Here is a 23,282-nt window from a genome sequence, read left to right on the forward strand (position 1 = left end):
GTGAGACCCGAAGGGAAAGGAGATTAAAAGTTAAGCAAAGTGGATTTAGAAAAGATTTACAGACTGCTAAGTAATAGAAAATTAAGCATAAGACTCAATTTTAAAGAAAATTACTGAATGATTACTTCTGTAGGCTTTTAAAAATAGTATTCTTATCTAATTTGGAATATAGTAATTGGTGTTTTGTCTAAAGGAAAGGAGCTATACCAAATTTTCCATGAGTCTAAAAAACAGCATAATTTTTAGTAATAAATATGGTAAAAATTTAATCATATTCCCCAAAGAATCACTATTCATCTAAATTAAAATGGTTTGTTTCTCCTCTTTGCCCTATTTTACAAATGATTAATTTTTATTTTTAGTTTTGTTTCATCACCTGAGAAGCCGGATATTTATTTATCAAATTCTCCTGTGTTCAAGTTTGATGCATCCTCAATGAAAAAATTACCTCAACAAGCTGGAAATGCAAATATTGTAAGAAGCACTTCATTGTTTTTCTTTTAAATTCTGTCTGAATAGTTAAACTTTCAAAGATTGCCTTTTTTTTCTGTTAACCTCAAAATATAGGTCCATTTACAAGAAAGAGAACAACAAAGCCTGTCACCAGAAATTGAAAAGCTGTGCTTTACTCACTCTGAAAAAATACCAAATTCTTCACATTTTGTTAAGAAAGTGGATTTCTTTATTAGAAACAGTGAATGTAAAGAGGAAGTTGATATCAGGTAAGAATTCTTTAAAGACATTTCAAGACTATGCCAATGAAAACTTTCTATGAAGAAATTCAGTATTCTTTTTTCCTTGATTTATTTTGTTTTATTTTATTTTATTTTATTTTATTTTAGTATAGGGATAGAGAATGAGAGAGAGTGGATGGGAGGGGCAGAGGTAGAGGAAGAGAGAGAATCCCCATGCCTCACTTGGAGTTTATTTGGAGCTCCATCTCATGACCCTGAGATAATGATCTGAGTTGAAATCAAGAGTAAACTACCCTGGTGCCCCTTTCCTTGGTTTATTTTAAAGATCAAAATCTAAACATTTTATTTACTTAAAATCATTGAATATTTAGACCCCTGGTGACCTAAACTCCTTAAAATAATTCGTAATTTTAAGTATCTCAATTTTTGAGAACATATGTTTAATATCTTTAATTAAAACATACGGTATTGCTAAACTTTGTTTCACTGATTTGAATACAAGATGTTGATAATATAAAGTGTAAAATCACTTAAATCCAAATGAGATTGGCTAATTTTTCAGATGTTCAAGTTGTATTTTAGCCAACCAGTTCTTACACAGTTCTGCAGGTTCAGTGAAAAGTCAGATTAAGTCTACTCAGTTTCCCATCAGCTGGTCACTTCTAGGAGTAACTGTAGCATTTTCTGTCTTTCCCCTTGAGTAGTCAAAGTTTATAGACTTGTTCACACACTGATTAAATGATATTACTTTTTAAAAACCTTAAGGAAATACCTAAGAGACTTGATCCCTACTTCTCACAGTTTATGAAGTCTGATTTTCCCCCATAGACTTCTTACTAGGTAATGCATATTGAAGTTCATGTGATACATTAACCTCTCAGCAATCTAGATATATTTCTGTACTTGCTTTTCCCCCTCCAGTAGGTATCATCCTGATGATGAAGCTGATGAAATGAAGTCTTTTCTGGGAATATTTGATGGTATTTTCTAAAAGAAACAAAAAAATTCGTCTCCTATTAATAAGATAAGGTATATAAACACCCAATTACAAAGCATGCATTTTATTTTTTAAAAGTAGTTCATAATTGTTCAAATGTTTTTCTCTTGAATTTGACCAGTTTTGTTGACTTATTTGCACCAAATTTTTGGATTGATTTATTTTCCTATTGGAACTTCATGAAAAACACTTTTATAGTGGATTTGTTTCAGTAAGCTAAAAATTAAATTGCACTTAAATGTATCTTGATTGGATTTTGACAGGAACCAATAAAAGTACATTTTTATATTAAGAAATTCTATGAAAACAAAATAATGCTAGGTCAGTGGATCAATTTATTATATGGATTATTCACCAATATTGTTTTGTTTTACTAAAGATTTTTAAGAATCCAGTGGCTGTCTGAACCTGTTGTTTTATATAACTTTAAATAATAGTAAATGAAACATTAATCAATATAGATTGTTGTTTTCCTTTGGCTTGTTTTCCAGTGTGGTGAATTCTAAAACCTTGTTACATTGACTTTTACTGTGGCAACACTATTTCATGTTATTCTCCCATGAACTTGTTCTCAAATTTATTTATATTTATTGGTAAGTAGTATAGAGGCGGTCTATACTACCGCCTTATTATTATTATTTAATTTATTTCTAGATAACAGGGGAAGTTGAAGCCCACGTAAGAAATTTTAGGAATTTTTCTTTAAGCATAAGAGCCTTAGAGACAAGAGATGTAAAGAAGAGAAACTTCCAGACGAGGTTGTCATTGTTGTCGTTGGTAAACATTTGTGAAGTATCATATGTATTAAGCATGGAGAAAAAGCTTAAAACAAAACTAAGAAGCTTTATTATGTGTTGAAAAATACAGGCAACCAGTTCTTTTATTTTAGTCATCTTTACAATTGGCATGTTTCTGCATCTGAATCAATCATGCTACAACCTTTAAAGGTTATTAAACACCATTAAAATGAAAAATTGGCGCACTACAATCTGCTCATCTTGCATACATAGACTTTGACACTAAAGAAATAGCAATTTAATTCAGCAAGACTTATTATGATCTGCTAAGCAAAAAGTACTGTGCTTGGTACTGCAAAGGAGGCAAATGATAAAACACTGTTTTTGCTCTCATGGAGCCTACTTTACATTCTGGTAGAGAAAATAAGACATATAATAATGCAATAATAAAATATAGAATACATTAGAGAAGTGGTTCTCAAACTTCAGGATGTATTGCAGTCATCTAGAGGGCTTGTTTGAAAGCAGATTGTTGGGCACCAAACTCAAGGTTTCTGACTCTGTAGGTCTGGGGTAGGGCCTGTGAAGGTGCATTTCTAACAAGTGCCCAAGTAATACTGATATTGATGGTCGGGGATCACACCTCGAGGATTACTGCAATAGACGTTTAAAAGAGCTCTTGGAGTTCATAGGACGGTGAACATAATCCTGACCATAGAGTCAGGGAAACCTTTATAGAGAAGTTAAAATTTAAGCTGAGTCTTGAAAGATGAATACAATTTTAATGAACAAGTATATGAGAGAAGGACATTCTAACAGAGGGAAGAGCTTGAGCAAAGCTCCAAAGGAGGGAAGTTATCTATTTGGGGAATAATGAATAGATAATTTTTTTTAAAGATTTTATTTATTTATTTAACAGAGATCACAAGCAGACAGAGAAGCAGGCAGAGAGAGAGGAGGGAGCAGGCGCCCCACTGAGCAGAGAGCCCGATTTGGGGTTCGATCCCAGGACCCTGGGATCACGACCTGAGCCGAAGGCAGAGGCTTTAACCCACTGAGCCACCCAGGCGCCCCATGAATAGATAATTTTAAACATATGTTAATGTTGTAGGAGATTTTTGTGTTTTGTTGTTGTTGTTGTTTTTAAGATTTCATTTATTTGAAAGAGAGAGTACAAGCAGGGGGACAGGGAGGGGCAAAGGGAGAGGGAGAAGCAGATTCCCCACTGAGCAAGGAGCCTGACATAGGCCTTGATCCAGGACTCTGAGATCAGGATGTGAGCTGAAAGCAGACACTTAGCCAACTGAGGCTTGATCCAGGACCCTAAGGTCAGGACCTGAGCTGAAAGCAGAGGAGCTTGTTCAACTAAGCCACTCAGGTGCCCCTGTAGGAGATGTGCACCTTAAGGTCAGACTGTGGAAGACTTTATATGCTAAGAAACCTGAGCTTTACTCGGCAGACAAATGTTTCCCAAACTTGCCTGATCATAAGAAACGTGGATAGTATATTAAATATAAAAATTCTTAGACGTTACCTAAGGGCTACTGATTCAGAATTGTCAAGCAGAGGGCAGTGAGAATTCTATAGTTAACAAGATTCCAGGTTACTCTTTATCAGCCCAATTTGGAAACACATGAGTATGTTCATTTCCTGAGGAGTCAAAACAAATGGCAAATTAAGTTTTATCATAGACTTGCCTTACTTTGTATAAGTGTTTATCCGGAAAATTATGTGTAGTAGTCTTTAAGGAATGGATTGACTACTTGAAGGAATTCAGTCATTGGATATTCTTTCCATGAGTGAATAACCCTGCAGTTTCCATTTTGTAGCTGACATTTTAAGTGTATTTAAATAAACCATGCAACAAAGCTTTCCACAGAAATCTTTGTTAGGTTCAATTTTTTTCAACAGGTTTGGGGTTTTTTTGTTGTTGTTTTGTTTTTTTCAATTATAAAGGTCTTTAATAGGGTGTCTGGGTGGCTCCCTCTGCCTCTCCGCCTGCTTATACTTTCTCTGTCTCTCTCTCACACATGAATCAATAAAATCTTTAAAATATATTGAAATAAAACCAAAGGTCCTTAATAGGCTGTCTTTTTCTCACTTCTGTTGTTGACATAATGGCACTTACCTCATAGGTATGAAGCAGGACTTGAATAAGCCACTGCATAGTAAGCTCTTAGTTTAGGGACTGATGCATAAAATATGCTCATAAATGGTAGTTGTTCATACTAAAAAAATCCTATCTTTAGCAGTACTTTAACTCATTAGAAGGGGTGAAATAATACAATACAGACTGTCCCTAACTTAGAGTGTTTGGACTTAAAGTTTTTCAGCTTTATGATGGTGTGAAAGTGATATGCATTCAACTCAAACCATCCTTCAACTGTGAACTTTCTTTTCGCAGGCTAGTCATATACATAGGCTACTCTGTTTTGATGCTGGGAAGCAGCAGGGAGCTGCACCTACCAGTCAGCCACAGGACCGTAAGGGTAGACAACCCGTACACTGACAACCATTCTGTACCCATACAACCAATCTGTTGTTTTTTTTTTTTGTTTGTTTGTTTTTTACTTTCAGTACAGTATTCAATAAAGTATGTGAAATAATCAACACTTTGTTATAAAATAGGCTTTGTGTGACATGATTTTGCCCAACTATAGGCTCATGTAGTTGTTCTGAGCACGTTTAAGGGAGGCTAGGCTAAGCTATGATGTTCAGTAGGTTGGATATTAAATGCATTTTTGGCTTATTGGTATTTTCAACTTAACATGGGTTTATTAGGATATAACCTCATCATAAGTGTAAGTCAAGGAAAACCTTTCCTTGCAAATTGTATTTGAATTGCAGTAAGTTGCATAGGACTTGACAAATGAACTTTTTGACTTTCCATAGATGTGTCATCCATAGAAAAAATTTTCTCTTAGACCTCCCTCCTATGTATGCTTCCTCATGCTTTCAGGTAGATTGCTCTATCTCTGTTCCCTCTTCATCAGCACTCTTAGTTCTTTTATGGTCGGATCGTATTAATCTATTTTAATATTACCTTAAGTAAAATGTAAGTAGAAAATAAAGCTTTTGCAAATTGTATTATAATGCATTCTAAAGCCAAATAGAAATGATTGCTGAATTATTCACTGTTTTAGATTTTTGCACACTTTACTCCTTGGATCCTTAGTAAAGTCACACAAAGTATCTCTTTATCATGACCCCATTTCTAGAAAACACCCTCATCAAGGATAGTAGGGAACCACTCCTTGAAGACCCACAGCCTAGGGATTACATGGCTAACACTTACCTGTAGCATCTTAGATCATAATAGGTGTCTATATTTAAGAACACCTACTTTTGTGGGAATAGAGAAGACACCAGTGAGCAGAAAGTTGGGGCAAAGAGAAGTAAACCAAGTTAAGCTTAGAATTAAGTAAGCTAAGAATTTCATTGTGGGTTTTGGTTAGTGGAACAAATAAAACAAAAAGAAAGGGAAATGCTGGCTCTTCTTGTCTTTTAGCATGTCAATTCCTGACTGCCAGGAGTTAAAGGCCTTGCCACTCAGGCTCTGACCCAGGACCAGTAATACAAGAAACTCCTTGGAGCTGGGGTTAGAAGTTCTTAGGCCTCAGTCCAGAACTTGTGAGTCAGAATCTGCATTTTAACAAGATTCCAGGCTGATTACATGCATGTTAAAGAGTGAGAACCACTTTTTTTAAGGTGGAAAGGAAGCAATATCAGAATTTGTAAGAGAATCCATTCCAGAAGACAAGTATAAGAGTAATGATGATTACTTGGTTTTCTGCACATATATTTCCTATTTTAAATGTAATATGGTGATATCGCTCTTGTTTAATTGCCTTTCAGTATAGGTTGTTTTCTTCACCAACTGTGTAAATTATCTTTATAATTCCCATGCATCAACTGGGTATTTTTTATGTAGCTTGAGAGGCACTTAGATGCTCTATAGAGTTTTGTTTTAATTAACATAATAAGAGCCGATAATTCAAAAGAGCTATCTTTGTCTTGCTTATTTTCCACATTTCAATTTGGAAACCTTTCCCTAAACTAACATATGCCTTAAAACTCCATACATACTTCAGCAAAACAGAATGAAACAAAAAACCCAAACCCCATAGTGTTCTGAAAATTTTGGAAAAATGTGCATAAACCTGCACTCACGTGTGTTGTAACTATAAATTTTTTTTAATCCAAAAAGGAATGAAAATTCAGCCAATATTAGCATTTTGCCCACTGAAGCACATCCTTATGACAGTAGATGGCTTCAGTCTTTTAGAAAGTACACATACGATAAAGTCATCATTTTGGTTTTCTTTTCTGTATTGATTAATTTGGAAATGTAAACATTTTACCATTTAGAACTTAAATTTTTTTAATCTAAACAAATCTTATTACCGTATTTTTTCTCATTTCTAAACTTGAAAAACTTAAAACTTAGGCAGTACAAATTTTTCAGGTTGCAAGTTACCAAAAGATTAACTAAGTGAAGTTCACATTAAAAAAAAAAAAAAAAGGACAAAGAACAACCCAAAAACAATGAAAGGAGAAAAAGAACATAAAGGAGGTTCATCAGTAAGTCTCTACTAAAAATTTGAGACAACATGGAAATGAACTTTCCACAACTCACTCATCCACTTTTGTCTTCATTTTTTTCTAGGACTGGACTCATAATCAAAATTTTTTATGTCCGATTTTTCAAATTTTTCTCATGTACCTGGTCATTTTCTCAACCCTTTGATTTTTGGTTTTTCTTTTCCATTAAGGATGTGGAATTCTCATGCTCCTTATTTTTCAATGTGGAGAACTTGACTTCATTGTCTTACTTTGTTTTCCTTTTGAGAATGGACTTTAAGCTCTATCAGCCTTTCCCCTCTGTTATTATTTAAACTCTTATGATCATGTTCTTATTCTTTTCTTACCTTCAGCATTTTCTTCCCAGGGTGAACTTTCTCGGTTTCTCTATTTTTCATTGTTTCTGCTTTGACTTTTTCTCTCTCTGAGCTCTGGAATCTCTTCTCCTTCCCCTCCTAACTTTGTTTCTTGATGTTGCTTTTCTCTGTCCACTTTCTGGGCTTCTCCTCTGTACTCCTGTTCTCTGTATCTGTGGTACTCCTTGCTTCTCTGCCAGTTCTGTCGTGCCTTCTAGATAACATCCTTCTCTCCTTCCCCTAAGTCTGCTTCTTTCTCTTGTTCTACTTTGTAACTACCTTTTTTTTTTCCTTCATTTTTGGATACTTTATTTTATATCTCACCCCATATACCACTTTGCCCCTTGAGAATCGGAAGAGACCCATAACCAGTAAGGAGACTGAAGCAGTAATCAAAAATCTCCCAATGGTCCAGGGCCAGATGGCTTCCCAGAGGAATGCTACCAAACATTTAAAGAAGAATCAATACCTATTCTCCTGGAACTATTCCAAAAAATAGAAATGGAAGGCAAACTTCCAAACTCATGAGGTCAGCATTACTTGATCCCCAAACCAGACAAAGACCCCATCAGAAAAGAGAATTACGGACCAATATCCAACTTTTGCATGGATGCAAAAGTTCTCACCAAAATACTAGCCTGTGGGATCCAACAATACATTAAAAGGATTATTCACCATGACCAAGTGGGATTTATTCCTGGGCTGCAAGTTTGGTGCAACAACCACAAATCAATGTGATACAATACATTAATAAAAAGAACAAGAACCATATAATCCTCTCAATAGACGCAGAAAAAGCATTTGACAAAGTATAGCATCCTTTCTTGATCAAAACTCTTCGAAGTGTAGGGATAGAGGGCACATACCTCAATATCATCAAAGCCATCTATGAAAAACCCACAGTGAATATCATTCTCAGTAGGGAAAAACTAAGAGCTTTTCCCCTAAGGTAAGGAACACAGCAGGCCTGTCCACTACCACCACTGCTATTGAACATAGAACTAGAAGTCCTAACCTCAGCAATCATACAACAAAAAGAAATAAAAGGTATCCGGATTGGCAAAGAAGAAGTCAAACTCTCACTCTTTGCAGATGATATGTTACTTTATGTGGAAAACCCTAAAGACTCTATCCCCAAACTGTTAAAACTCATACAGGAATTCAGTCAAGTGTCAGGATATAAAATCAACGTAGAGAAATCAGTTGCATTTCTATACACCAACAACAAGACAGAAGAAAGAAATTAAGGAGCCAATCCCATTTACAACTGCACCCAAAACCTTTAGATACCTAGGATTAAATCTAACCAAAGAGGCAAAGAATCTGTACTCAGAAAACTATAGAATATTCATGAAAGAAACTGAGGAAGACACAAAGAAACGGAAAAACGTTCCACGCTCATGGATTGGAAGAACAAATATTGTGAAAATATCTATGCTACTGGAGCAATCTACACATTTAACACAATTCCTATCAAAATACCATCAATTTTTTTCAAAGAAATGGAACAAATAGCCCTAAAATTTGTATGGAACAAGAAAAGACCCCGAATAGCCAGAGGAATGTTGAAAAAGAAAAGCAAAGCTGGTGGCATCAGAATTCCAGACTTCAAGCTCTATTACAAAGCTGTAATCACCAAGACAGTGTGGTACTGGCACAAAAACAGACCCATAGATCAATGGAACAGAACAGAGAGCCCAGAAATAGACCCTCAACTCTATGGTCAACTAATCTTCGACAAAGCAAGAAAGAATGTCCAATGGAAGAAGGACAGTCTCTTCAACAAATGGTTTTGGGAAAATTGGACAGCCATATGCAGAAGAATGGAAGTGGACCATTTCCTTACACCACACACAAAAATAGACTCAATGTGAAAGAAAGATCTCAGTGTGAAACAGGAATCCATCAAAATCCTTGTGGAGAACACAGGCAGCAAACTCTTTGACCTCAGCCACAGCAACTTCTTCCTTGAAACATCGTTAAGGCAAGGGAAGCAAGGGCAAAAATGAACTACTAGGACTTCATCAAGATAAAAAGCTTTTTTTTTTTTGCACAGCAAAGGAAAGAGTCAACAAAACCAAAAGACAACTGACAGAATAGGGGAAGATATTTGCAAATGACATAGTAGATAAAGGGCTAGTATCCAAAATCTGTAAAGAACTTCTCAAACTCAACACCCAAAGAACAAATAATCCAATCAGGAAATGGGAAGAAAACATGAATAGACATTTCTGCAAAGAAGACATCCCAATGGCCAATAGGCACCTGAAAAAGTGCTCAACATCACTCGGCATCAGGGAAATACAAATCAAAACCATAGTGAGATACCACCTCACACCAGTCAGAATGGCTAAAATTAACAAGTCGGGGAAAAAACAGGTGTTGGTGAGGATGCGGAGAAAGGTAACCCTCCTACACTTTTGGTGGGAATGCAAGCTGCTGCAGCCACTGTGGAAAACAGTATGGAGGTTCCTCAAAAAGTTGAAAATAGAGCTACCCTATGACCCAGCAATCTCACTACTGGGTATTTACCCCAAAGATACAAATGTAGTGATCTGAAGGGGTATGTGCACCCTAGTGTTTATAGCAGCAATGTCCACAATAGCTAAACTATGGAAAGAGTCTAGATGTCCATTAACAGATGAATGGATAAAGATGTGGTGTAGATATACAATGGAATATTATGCAGCCATCAAAAACCCTGAAATCTTGCCATTTGCAACGACATGGGTGGAACTAGAGAGTATTATGCTATGTGAAATAAGTCAATCAGAGAAAGACAATTATCATATGATCTCATTGATTTGAGGAATTTGAGAAACAAAACAGGATCATAAGGGAAGGGAGGGGAAAAATGGAAAAGACAAAAACAGAGAGGGAGACAAACCTTAAGAGATTCTTGGTTTCAGGAAACAAACTGAGGATTGCTGGAGTGGAAGGGGATGGGAGTGATGGGGTGGCAGGGTGATGGACATTGGGGAGAGTGTGTGCTATGGTGAGTGCTGTGAATTATGTAATACTGATGAATCACAGACCTGTACCTCTGAAACAAATAATACATGATATTTTAATAAAAAATTTTGTATAAATATTTCTTATAGTATCCTTTTGATATTGAGGTCAGATAAAAGGACCTCACTCTATGGGTGACAAAATTGAGGTGATTCTCCAGGTCATGTGTTTCTTACACTATTGAGAAGTGGCATCTCTTTCACAAGTCTTCTTGTAGTTGGCAGAATTAATTTTTGCTGAAAAAATTGGACCATTTTATTACATTTCAATCTCCCCTCAACTATGGAAAAAGAGAGGAGAATAAAAGCTCTTTTTTTTTCTTTTTCAGAATCCTGCTGGACACTTTATCTCCTACATATTTGTCTATGAGCCCAATTCCTTCTAGATGAGAGTTAGGTACTGGGATGTGGGCTGAGGCTGCCAGATAAGTGAGGACAGACAAGTAGCTGTTGATGAGTGAGGACCATTGTATCTGCTTTGGGTTGTATCCCATTCCCTTCTACTCTGTGCATCTATTGTTTTCCTTATTTTTATTATGATCATGCTCATTGCTCTTTGATTCTATTTAAACTTCTTATTTTACCCCTTTCCTAATCTTTTTCCTTAGACTCAGATTTTTCTCTAACATTCTTAATGATTTCTTTTTTTACTCCTTGACTCCCATCTTCTTTCTTCATTCCATTATGTTTTGTATTATGTTTATTTTTATATTATGCTTTTCTTAACTCTTTGACTTCTTTTTGCTCTTACTCCCACTTTCAGATTTGGCCCCTTTCTTCACCTTGTTTTTATTATATTTATCATCTTTTTTCTGAATTTCTTCTAATGTCTCTCTCTTTACTGTTAGATTAATTGTTTTAACTTTCTTTTCCTCTTCCTGTTTGGACTCTTGGACACATGCCTCTGATCAGTTATGTTTTTCTCTTTTACTCTAGCTGGACTTACTTGATTTGTTTTGTTTCAGTTTCTTTTGTTTACTCACTCTTAAGCTCCTTTGATTCAACTTTCACCACTGGACACCCTCATTCTTTGGGTTTTCGGAATCTCTTGCCTCCAATGTGAAGCCATCTCACTATGTCTGAAATGATCCCTTGATCTGAATCTGGAGGGAAATTGATAATCCTTCATCCTATTTCTTTAATTTCTTTGCTAGACCTAGTAACTGAAAGTCTCTTCTGATAGGAAGCAGGCTGGAAGTTAGGTAGATCGATCGATCTTTCTCTCTTGTTTTTCCTTTCTTTGTCATCAGTTTTAGGCACACTTTTTCTAATTAGGAATCTATTTTCAGGTATAGGAGGGAACTCTTCCGATGTACAATACACTGGTGTTATGCTTTAAGATTTTCAGCCTTGCTTTCACTAAATGTGCTTTAATTGCTTTTCGTGTGTGTGTGTGTGTGTGTGTATTTGGGAATTTTTTTTCTATGTTTCTTTTTTTTAAAAGATTTTATTTATATATTTGACAGAGAGAGACACAGCGAGAGAGGGAACACAAGCAGGGAGTGTGGGAGAGGGAGAAGCAGGCTTCCCAGGGATCAGGGAGCCAAATGTGGGGCTCAATGTGGGCCTCAATCCCAGGACCTGAGCCAAAGGCAGACACTTAAGAACTGAGCCATCCAGGTGCCCCTCTTTTTTCTTTTTAAAATTTCTCTTCAGAAACACCTGGGTGGCTTAGTTGGTTTCGGTTCAGGTCATGATCTTGGGGTTGTGAAATCAAGCCCCACATAGGGCTCTATGCTCAGCACAGAGTCAGCTTGAGATTCTCTCTCTCCCTTTGCCCCTCCCCCAACCTGTGCTTGCTTGCTCTCATCATTAACATAAATAAATAAAAAATTTTTAAAAACCAAAAAATGAATTTTTCTCTTCAGAAGTACTTTCAGAATCAGTAAAGGACTGAGAATCTTTTGAGCTGGATGAGTCACTGGATGAGGAGGAGGAAGAGGATTTATGCCTTTTCTTCTTTCTTAGCTCTAGTTTGGGAATTTGCTCTCCACAGCTGAGTATCTCAGCAAATGGTTTGCTCACCGCATCTGTTTTCTGGTTTTCTCTCTCCCACAACTTCCTTAACAGAATTCACTTGCCCCAAAACAACATGATACCCATTTAATGAGGAGTTGGTTTTGTGGTTATGAAGAACTATGAACCTTTTTATCCTTCCCCTGTCACTGATAAAAGAGATTCTCTGTTGTGTTTAACAGAGAAACTCTTATCTTCAAAATATCCTCCATTAACAGCTTCCCCTTCTCCTTCATTTTCTTCACTGAAGTCACCATCTGAACCATAGAATCTTTGAATGCTGCAAAACTGAAAACTCTTACAATATAATGGCTTCTGAGTTAATTTCCCTGACCCCTTTTTACCTGTAAAAGATATATTCCCCCATGTTTGGGGGAATATATCAGAAAAAATTCAAAGACAACTCTCCCAGCAGATTGATTATTAATGGCAATGTCAAACAAACAAACAAACAACCCACAAACAATGAGAATGAATGCTGAATCTTTGTTCCAATGGCTCTAATACTTCAGTCTTCAAATAGAGAACAATCGAGGACAAGTTGATTTAATCAAGGACAACTGATCCAAACCTTTCACTCCTGCACTGGTAGCTACACTACTTCTTGGGGTTCTATCCTTTAAAGCACTTCAGATCTACAGCTGCCCAGAAAAGGCACTGAAGCCCATGACTACAGTCATTTTTACTAATTCACTACATAAATTTTATTTTACTTTAGAAATTACTTAAGGGGCCCTGGGTGGCTCAGTGGGTTAAAGCCTCTGCCTTCGGCTCAGGTCATGATCTCAGGGTCCTGGGATCGAGCCCCGCATCAGGCTCTCTGCTCCGCAGGGAGCCTGCTTCCTCCTCTCTCTCTGCCTGCCTCTCTGCCCAGTTGTGATTTCTCTCTGTCAAATAAATAAAATATTTTTTTAAAAGTTACTTAAATTTTTTTCTTTCCATTGTTATCTGATGCATTTTTATAAGGGAAATAATTGAAGGTATAATAAAAAAAAAAAACCCTTAGATTCTATTTCAAAAGTTCAATTTACAGAACTGGAGAACAGCCCATGAAAATACTAAATTATTTGCCCACAGTTTCTCAGCTAATCCTTGGTAGAACTAGAACTGAACCAGGATTGGCACCATACTTTTCCTACTATAGTTCCTAGTATTAAGGGTTAAAACTCATGCCCACTTTTGTAAACTTTTTATCTTTCATTATAAGTGTAAATTCTATTTCACTCTCTTCTTCCTTAAATGCATTAAGGAATTCTATTCTAGCTATAAACCAAAATAGTTCAATTCTAGAGACAATTTTACCCATAGCTGTTGCTATACTTAGAGTTTTAAAATATTGCGCATATGAGTGTTGTAGTATATGGTGTATGTAGATTAGAATGGTCTTGCTATGCATTAGTGTTTGAAAATGACTAAATATCTTACTGTTCTTTCATTAAATATAGTGATTGAACAGCTGTTTTATACTACTTCTTATGTCATGAACAAGTCTTAGATGAATATGAGCAGATCATGTTTCAGGGGACCCATAGATGATCCAGGTAACAATGATCAAAATGCAACAAAAACATAGGACTTTTAAAGTTATCAAAGCTTTTTGTTTTTGCTTTTGTTTGTTTGTTTTGTTTTGTTTTGTTTTGAAGTAGGCTCCATTCCCAGCATGAAGAACAGGCAAGGTTTGAACCCATGTCCCTGAGATCAAGACCTAAGCTGAGATCAAGAGTCAGAAGCTTAACTGACAGTCATCCCGGCACCCCAGGGTTTTTTAAAAATTAATATAATCACCATCAAATTATATTATCAACAAGTTTTTCTAGACTCTACATAAGATTTGTAGTGTCTAGACTTCTTAAGGAGATAACATGCAGACAAAGTCAATTTTATGAAAAAGAAAGCTACACATTCTTTTGGGTATTGGATTATTAAAAGAATGAAGTTAGAGGATGGAGTAAATTTGGAGAGGATGAAAAATCACAGAGGGAACAGTTCAGCACTTTCTGGAAGGAGAAAACAAGGGGATAAAGGAACTAAAGAAATGAGTTTCCGCAACTAGCAAAGTGGAGTTAGGACCATTTACATGCATATAAGGTATGTAATTAATATTTACAATTTGGGCTGAAAGGAAATTATAAAATCAAGCACTTATCAACAGTGTATAAAGTAAGCCATGCTTCTGACTAAAGAAAAATTTTCAGTTGGAAGACTTTTTTATTCACTATGGAAAGTAAAAGTATTTAAAACGTAGTTTTGGATGGAAGTGATAAAACATACATCCCTCCCTGCTTTGATGAATTTCTGGGGTATTAACCAATGTTTTTGGTTGTTTTTATTTTGTTGTTTTTCTTTTTTCTCCTGTTGCCTCTTTCACTGAGACAACTGGACTATAAAGTAGATGTTCCTCAAGGAAGGGCTATCAAATCCTTCATTTTAAAAAAGATTTTATTTATTTATTTGACAGGGAGAGGGAACACAAGCAGGAGGAATGGGAGAGGGAGAAGCAGGCTTCCCACTGAATAGGGAGCCCCATGCGGGGTCCTGGGATCATGACCTGAGCCAAAGGCAGACACTTAACGACTGAGCCATCCAGGTGCCCCCATTTTTTTTTTTTAAGATTTTATTGATCCATTTGACAGACAGAGATCACAAGTAGGCAGAGAGGCAGGCAGAGAGAGAGAGGGAGAAGCAGGCTCCCCTGCCGAGCAGAGAGCCCGATGTGGGACTCGATCCCAGGACCCTGGGATCACGACCTGAGCCGAAGGCAGAGGCTTTAACCCACTGAGCCACCCAGGTGCCCCAGGTGCCCCCATTTTTAAACATCTCAAATTAAGATCCAGACTTGAGACGAAAGAATTGGAAAAATACCTGATGGATCAAAACCCATTTTTCCTGTCCTCAAGACTGAAGATTCTCTAGAAAGGAAAAGAAGGTAGTCAGAGGGAAAGGAAGGGGGAAAGGAAGGTAGTCAGAGGGAAAGAAAAGAGCTCAGATGCTGAGTACCTGAGAAAAAAACCTGGGCTCACTTTTCTCTTGGATTTGTTCTGAAGTCAGGTATGGTAAGGTTTAGGGAAAAAGAGAACACTCCTCTCTGCATAATTTTAGAAATTGGAGAGTAGAAGAAATGTCATTTTTCCAGTGTACTTTGAGAAGGTGTCAAGACTCCAGAATTCTCCCTCACTCCCCCATGCCAATGGCACAAGAGCAATAGGGTTGAGATGGTGGTGTGGGTGACCGAGGTAGCCTCTGTGCCCCAGGAGTGTCTGCAGAGCAGCAGAAGCATGTCCCATGAGTCAGAGTCTACTACAGGGATGAGGCAGGGCCTTTTGGTGCCCCATTCCTTTTCTCAGTCTCCCAAAAGTCACAGAAACTGGTGTCCAACACAAGAAGGACGCAGCTGTAAACTTTGTGGACTGCTAGTCAGGACCAGAAGGTGTACCTCACCAGATAGTAGCACAGAGCTGATGACAACTGACAACAGGTGATAGCCCCCTGGAACAAACAGGCAATCCCAATGTAAGGGGAGGGGAAACTGTACAGACTGAGATTGTTTTCCCAACATCTAGTGGAACGGAGGCTTGAAATAGAATGAAAGCATTTCCTGGATACTTGAGCTTATGAACTGAAACTTGGACCCATTATGTTATCAATAATGATAGACTTGTGAAAGAAGTCTCATTTCCTAATATTAGTAAGAACTGACATCTTCAGATGCAATATGATCTATTAAAAACCATACAACATATTAATATCAACTGGTGTAGAAACTCAGATCTGAATCTCAGTCATCAGATAAATGCTCAAATGGTAAACATACTTCTTTTAAAAAAAATTTCCTATCATACCTATTACCAGTACTAGCTACCATTACTGAATATGTACTATATGCTGGACTTTGCCCTAAGCCTTGTGGATGGCATATTTAATTCCTTCGGTAGTCCTATGAGGTAAATACTTACATTTTACATGAAAAAGCTAAATAAATTGCCAAATTTTGCAAAGCTTGAACTTTATGTGATTGGAGAACCTTTTGCATAATCATTATGCCGTTCTGTCTTAGACTGAAATACTGAAATACTACATCTTTAAAGTTACATCAAATCATCAAAATCCATGTTTTCCCCTAAACTTTAGAGTTTTTCTATTGGAGAATTTAAGGCAAATTCAAGAGGGCTCTTAGCCAAGACTCATCCTCCAGTCTCTGTCTCCAGTTTAACTCTAGTTTCCAGAGAAGCAAGGCTACTATGGCCTTTTCCATAAATTATCTGATCATTGGGTGAGGCCTTTCCCTTGTGCAGGTCACCTATCAACATGAGTAGACATCTTTTCTAACCGTTTGGCTCTGAAACTTCAGGTCACTATTTTGTTTTTAGTTTTCACACTTAAACTTCTGTATTTTAATCTCCTTTTCTGACCTGCCTTCCCTAAAAGCTATTTATCTTCCTTAGATCAATGACCTCATCCTGAAACCCAATATTTTAGAGAGAGAGAGAGAGGAAAAAAAGGAGGCCCTGTTTTTAGTAAGGGCAAATTGGTTTTGTCTGCCAGTGCTATGTTACAAAGCTTCTCCGCTGCTATGCGAAAACTAACTTAAATAGAAAGAGAAGAAGCAGTGTTTTGTAACCTTTTCTGGGATCACAATATTTCAGTCATATCAGCTTGGAATATGACTCTCACCATGGTATTTTTTCCCCATATTACATAGTTATATGTAATTTTTTTCACACCTCTCATCTAGGAGTGTATTGTTTTGAAGAAAAGTTTGAAAGTTAAACACAAGCCTTTACTGAGAGTATTTGATATCTATCTTATGAAAAATATGACTGAATAAAGTTACACTTGAAGTTCTATTTTTATCCTTAAATTAAAGTTTAAAGAAAGAAAAGGGATTAACAGTTATTATTAGATTTTTATGTTAAAAATTATGAACTTTCAATATATAAATTTCAGGGTTTTCCCAATAGGCTTTATTACTTCTCCTGACTGTCTTTTCATTTTCCTGTGCTGTCCATCAACCATTTCCTATCCTTTTGGGATATTCCTCAATTTCTGTTTGCATTACAATGTCATATTTCTTTTATTTTAAATGATTTTAATTTCATTTTTAATATATAGTGAGAACACACTGTAATGAGTTCATTTCACTCTTTTCAGTTTCAAAATAATTTTGTCTTTTGAAATTTTTGCCTCCTAAAATAAGTCAAGCATTTCAGAGACTTCACAGAAAGAAATAGTCTCTTTTCTCTTTTAATTTTCTATATTTATAGAAACGAGTTCCATGTATCCAAGCACTTTTATAAAGTAGAGGTGTTTAGTAAAATAGACTCACCAACATAATAAATATTTCTCCATTGGGATATTTTTGTGGCAAAGTTATGTAAAGCAACTTATGGCTTCATGCTCTTATGTTAGAAGAAAGATTGTTTTTTTATTTCTTCACAATAAAAAGAGATTTGCTAGATTTTTTTCTGATTATGAAGGCTCGTGCTTATTTACAATAGCTATATTATAAAAATTATTCAGCAGTTACATGTAATAGACTTGTACAGGTAGCAACATAGATCTAAAACCCATAGTATTAGGTGAAAAATGTAAGAAAAGAATGTGATACCATCTAAGTAAATTTAAAATATCTGTAAAAAAAAACAAAAAAAAAATTTAGGACTACAAACAAACCGAAAGATTTACACCAAATGCATTAGCATAGTCGTCAGTGGGGGGTGGTTTGAGTGATCTAAGTAGGAAATGGGGTTTATAAAAGAAGAAATTTCAGAGAATACAGAAGTACAAAACATTTAAAATCACCCTCAATCCCATTACCTAGTAATAATCACAGTGCATATTTTGGAGTATAGCCATCCAGATCTCGCTCTTTCACACCTAGACCGCCCCCCCCAACACGCCTTATTATGAGATTATAATCTGCTTTTAAAGCAGCAGGGCCTTAGGCTAGTCACTAAACTTCTCTGTCTCTATTTCCTAAGTATTATAGTATGTATGTAAGTATTATGTAGTAAGTATGTAAGTATTACATGGAGATAAGGATATCCACTGGGCTGTATCTCCAGGATCTAGAGCATATATTTCAACAAATATTTGTTAGTTAACTGAAAGTAACAATTAGCAATAATGAATATGAAATGTCTGGTACCTAGAAATTACTCATTAAGTTGTAGCTATTGTCTTATTAAGATAAGCTCTGGGGATGATGTTGAAGGAGAGAAGCAGAAAGGAAAAAAATTCGGAGAGTCCAGATTGCCGGTGAGAGTCCAAGATTAGATGCTAGGGCCAATGTGAGTTTGAAAATGTAGAAATTAATGTTGATAAGTTTAGAAGAAGAAAAGGAGTTGCTCTGAATTAGGCTCAGCATTCAGGGTTACCAACAGCCTGTCCAAATGGGAGATACACGTGTGGCTTTTTTTTTTTTTTTTAAGATTTTATTTATTTGTCAGAGAGAGTGAGCACAGGCAGACAGAGAGGCAGGCAGAGGCAGAGGGAGAAGCAGGCTCCCTGCTGAGCAAGGAGCCCGATGTGGGACTCGATCCCAGGACGCTGGGATCATGACCTGAGCCGAAGGCAGCCGCTTAACCAACTGAGCCACCCAGGCGTCCCACACGTGTGGCTTTTAACAATGTGTGGATATGAATAACCAACTCATCAAGGTAAAATCCTTAAGCTTTTTCTACCCAATATCATTGCTATACCCAAAGCCATATTGCAGAAAGAGTTGATAAATGCATGTTTTCTTAATGCTACTATGTGGCAGGAATTTAAGTTATAATCTCTTTTCAAGGCACGTCTGTATTAAAAGGGAATTATTTAAAGCCACCTGAGTGTCAATTACTACATAAAGGCTAATTGACCTAATTAATCTAATGTGGGTCAATGGCTCTATACTATCTAAAGAACATTTTCAAATGAAAGTCAGCGGTGGGGGGGAGCAGAAAGGAACTCCAAAAGGAATTTCTTTAAGTGAACATCCTTAAGTTTAGTGAGTCTGATTTATTTCTTGCGCACAGATATAATATTGCTGCATATTATATTGCTGGAGTGGCTGAGCTGGGATAAAAAGAGATAGACTAATTCTCTGAGGATTCTGAGGAATATTCTGTTCATCACTCAGGGGAAGGCACTATATAAATTACATTATAACAATACTACCTCTTTCTGATAATGTAGCACCAAAAGAAGAATTCAACATGACAAGAAGTCAAATTTACTATCATACTGTTTTGATTCTCTTGGTGATGTGATAAAGTGCATGCTGATACCTGCTTTTTATTTGATTAACTCCAGCTTCTTTGAATGCCAACTTGTTCCATTTGAAGTATTGCCTGTCAAATATAAACTGGGACTGATAATATCTGGGCCCTATGACTGAGGAAAGAATGTATAAAATACACCTGTGGTAGGCAAAATAAAGCCCCAAGGATATTCATGTTTTAATCTTCCGTATTTGTGAATATGTCAAATTACATGGCAAAAGGAACCTTGAACATGAAGTGAAGGGTCTTGGGATGGGGAGAGTATCCTGGATCATCCATGCGGGCCCAATGTATTCATGGGTGTTCTTATAAATGAAAGAAGGAAGCAAGAGGGTCAGAGAAGGAGGTGGAAGGCTGGAAGCAAAGGCCAGAGAGAGAGAAAGGGTGATAGGTTTGAAGATGCTACACTGCTAGCTTCAATAGTGGAGAAAAGGGCCACAAGTCAAGGAATGTAGGCGGCTTCTAGAGAAGTCAAGGAAATGGATTCTCCCTTAGAGCCTCCAGAAGAGATGTAGCCCTGGATTTTAAAATCAAGCAACCTTGAGTTTAGCCCAGTGACACTGATTTTTGGACTTCTGACCTCTAGACATGTAAGTAATAAATTTGTCTTGTTTTAAGCCAGAGTTTGTGGTGATCTGCTATAGCAGCAAGAGAAACTAATGTGTCACCTTCAGGCTCATGGCACAGAGCGGCAATGATGTCATTTTAGTTGGGTTGAAATGACCTTCCCAAACTGTACCTATAATCCAAGACAGAGCTATGATATAAACCAGGGAAGCACCGCTGCAGAAGCTCTTGCTTTGCCTTTTATTCATCCCAAGCTCACTTTGCTCCTACTTATTCTGAGGCCTTTAGAGAGATGGAGAATGAGTGAGGGGGTTCCTAAGTTGGGAAGAAATCAGTCCTGTCATGAGTTAATTCCCCTCTCCTAGGGTTTTAAAACCCAAAGATATTTTCAACTATAAACAATGCCTTTTAATCAACTCTCTGTTCTGTACTCAAAATTAAACAAACATGAACCACTTAGAGGATGAGGAAAGTGTTCATAAAGCCTTTAGAAAATGTTTACATGTCTTCACTTCGAGTCAATAGACTGGATATGCTGTTGGGCTAATAGTGTAGAATGGGAAGGAGCTTTGATCACCTGATCAAAATCTTACATAGGGCCAAGAAATTTTTAAAAAATATGATGCTATGAGCAGCACTATGCTAATGAGCACTTACATCCGTTAAGTAACATTATCCAATTATCCCATGCTTACTATCCCTACTTTTATTTTTTTTTTTAAATGACAGATTGAAAGACTAGGATCTGTCTTTACACTACTTTTTTTTTTTTTTTACGATTTTATTTATTTGACAGACAGAGACACAGCGAAAGAGGGGGCACAAGCAGGGGGAGAGGAAGAGGCAGGTTTCCCACGGAGCAGGGAGCCCGATGCGGGGCTGGGCCCCAGGACCCTGGGATCATGACCTGACCAAAGGCAGATGCTGAACAATTGAGCCACCCAGGCGCCCCCTATCCCTACTTTTAATTGAGGAAAGTTAAGCTGAAGAAACGGCACCATCCTGACATCCTAACAGCTCAAGCCTGAGCTGTTAACCACTACTCCACGTCCCTTCTTCACATCAGAACTTCCCTGCCTATCACTTGGAAAGTTTCCTTTATAACAATGTCATGGCAGACTTGTTGTTTTCTTGATGTTCTGAGTGTGCCACCCCAGCAATTCTTCAGAATGCAGTGAGAATTTGCGAGAGGAAATGTGTATGTCACATACAACACCAAGTAAAGTGCTATTGCCAAACTCAGGCAGAGAATGGACAGGTTGTGTGGTGCAGAGTTGGCTTTCTCTAAAGCACACAGTTCTGATGGGGTCAATGGAAAGGCCTGTTAACTGATGACATGATCGTGACTCCATTAGAAGAAAGGCAAACAATGAAAATGAAAAGTGCACATTTTGATTCTGACTATTGCAATGGTTCCAGTGAGGAAGAAAAGCTGGAGGAATCCAGTGAGGTAGCAAGCTTTTGGTTGGATAGCAAGTTTTCTGATGGACGTGGGTGAATGGTAAACAGGATGACACATACCCAAGGTCTTAGAGTAACTCATGTTTTAGAGGAAGACTATTGTCCAGAAATGGGTAAAATGCTAAAGAAAATTAAAAATTTAGAGCAGAAGGAGTTCTGGGAAAGGAAAAGCTCCAGCTTGTAAATAATGATGCTAAGTTAGCATATAGTTGCAGTAAGGAAAAGAACTTCTCCACTCCTATTTTACTACCTTTTTTTTCTGGGTAAGAAGACTAGAATATTGACATGAAAGGATGGAACAAATGTTAGTAAAAAGTACTGGAGCCCCAGCTTGTCCAAGATTCCACATCTGAACAATTGTATCTCAAGGGAATGTAATATAATAGATTATAATAGATTGGGAAAATAGGCTTTGGAGTCAGATACACCTAGCATCTAATTTATTCTCCTGGCAATTTACTTAACAGCTCCAAATTTCAGTTTCGTCCCCTGTAAAACCAGGATAATAGTTTACCTCATTGGCAGGGGAATAATTCAACATAAAGCCCTTTAACCAGTACCCGGCACATAATACTGGACGCACAGTGGCTATTTGTGGTATCGCTATTATTTCTATAGACTAAATTGCTGAAATGACAAGAGAAATCTTTAAGAAATTGTGAATAAAGAATAAATATTGTGAATAAGTAGTCAATAAACATAGAACTAATTATATTAAAAATGGTTTTACCAGTTTCCAGTGTAAATAGTGATCTCTAGGAATAGTGCAGGTCTGGTAAGGTCATGCCAACCTAAATGCATTTCCTTTTTCTAAAGGGGTTTGTATGTACTGGAAATCGGGGACATTTTATAGACAAAGAGTATTGGTATTTCAGCCTCACCAAGAATCTTGTGATACCCTTATGAAAGAACTGTACACTGGCTGTTTCAGGTAGGAAGGTTTTTAACTTGTTGAATAATCCTAATGGTGCTACTTAAGAAATTTCATAACTCCAGAGGAAGGTTTCTGGGAAGAATAACTTAGAGGTTGGCCCCTCAGTCCTAAATTGCTCAACATTTTCACTAATGACTTTTATGCTAACATCTGCAGCATGCTGATTAGTGAAAGAATGCTGGGATTCAAAAGATTCTCATATGACCCAAACAACAGACAAAATATGGAACAGTATGGAATTTATCCACAAAATTCTAGTCTTTTACTTTCGTCTAATATCAAACTTTGTAAGCAGTGTATAGGGTACAGGTCCAAGCAACTTGTATTGCTTTTTTAAAGGTTTTTTCAAGAGGCATCTGGCTGGCTCAGTCAGCAGAGCGTCCAACTCTTGATTTTGGGGTTGTGAGTTCGAGCCCTACTTTGGGTGAAGAGATTACTTAAAAATAAATAGATAAATAAATAATAAATAAATAAAATAATATAAATATAAATATAATAAATATAAATAAAAGATAAATAAAACTTAAAATTTTATATGTATATAATTTTTAAGTAATTTCTATTTTATTTAAGTAAATGTTATTTTTAAATAAATAAATATATATAGAGAAAGGGGGTGTTGGAGCTTCTGGGTAGCTCAGTTGGCTAAGCATTTGCCTTCAGCTCAT

General features: G+C 36.7%; 1 protein-coding gene across 1 annotated transcript in view; it reads left to right on the forward strand.

Annotated features, from left to right (window-relative positions):
• The window catches only part of HFM1 (helicase for meiosis 1), a gene marked incomplete at its 5' end in the record, with an annotated part of 114,176 nt that extends 109,126 nt beyond the window's left edge, over window positions 1-5,050 (forward strand). The window contains 5 exons of the mRNA XM_080801850.1: window positions 363-474; window positions 568-722; window positions 1,617-1,724; window positions 2,184-2,285; window positions 4,834-5,050. Of these exons, the coding sequence (XP_080657976.1) occupies window positions 363-474; window positions 568-722; window positions 1,617-1,686 (337 nt within the window). The 3' untranslated portion in view covers window positions 1,687-1,724; window positions 2,184-2,285; window positions 4,834-5,050. The remainder of the gene's footprint in view (window positions 1-362; window positions 475-567; window positions 723-1,616; window positions 1,725-2,183; window positions 2,286-4,833) is intronic.
• Between the last annotated feature and the right edge of the window lie 18,232 nt (window positions 5,051-23,282).

This window comes from Martes martes (genome assembly GCF_963455335.1).
Source record: "Martes martes genome assembly, chromosome: 4".
Taxonomy (NCBI): Eukaryota; Metazoa; Chordata; class Mammalia; order Carnivora; family Mustelidae; genus Martes; species Martes martes.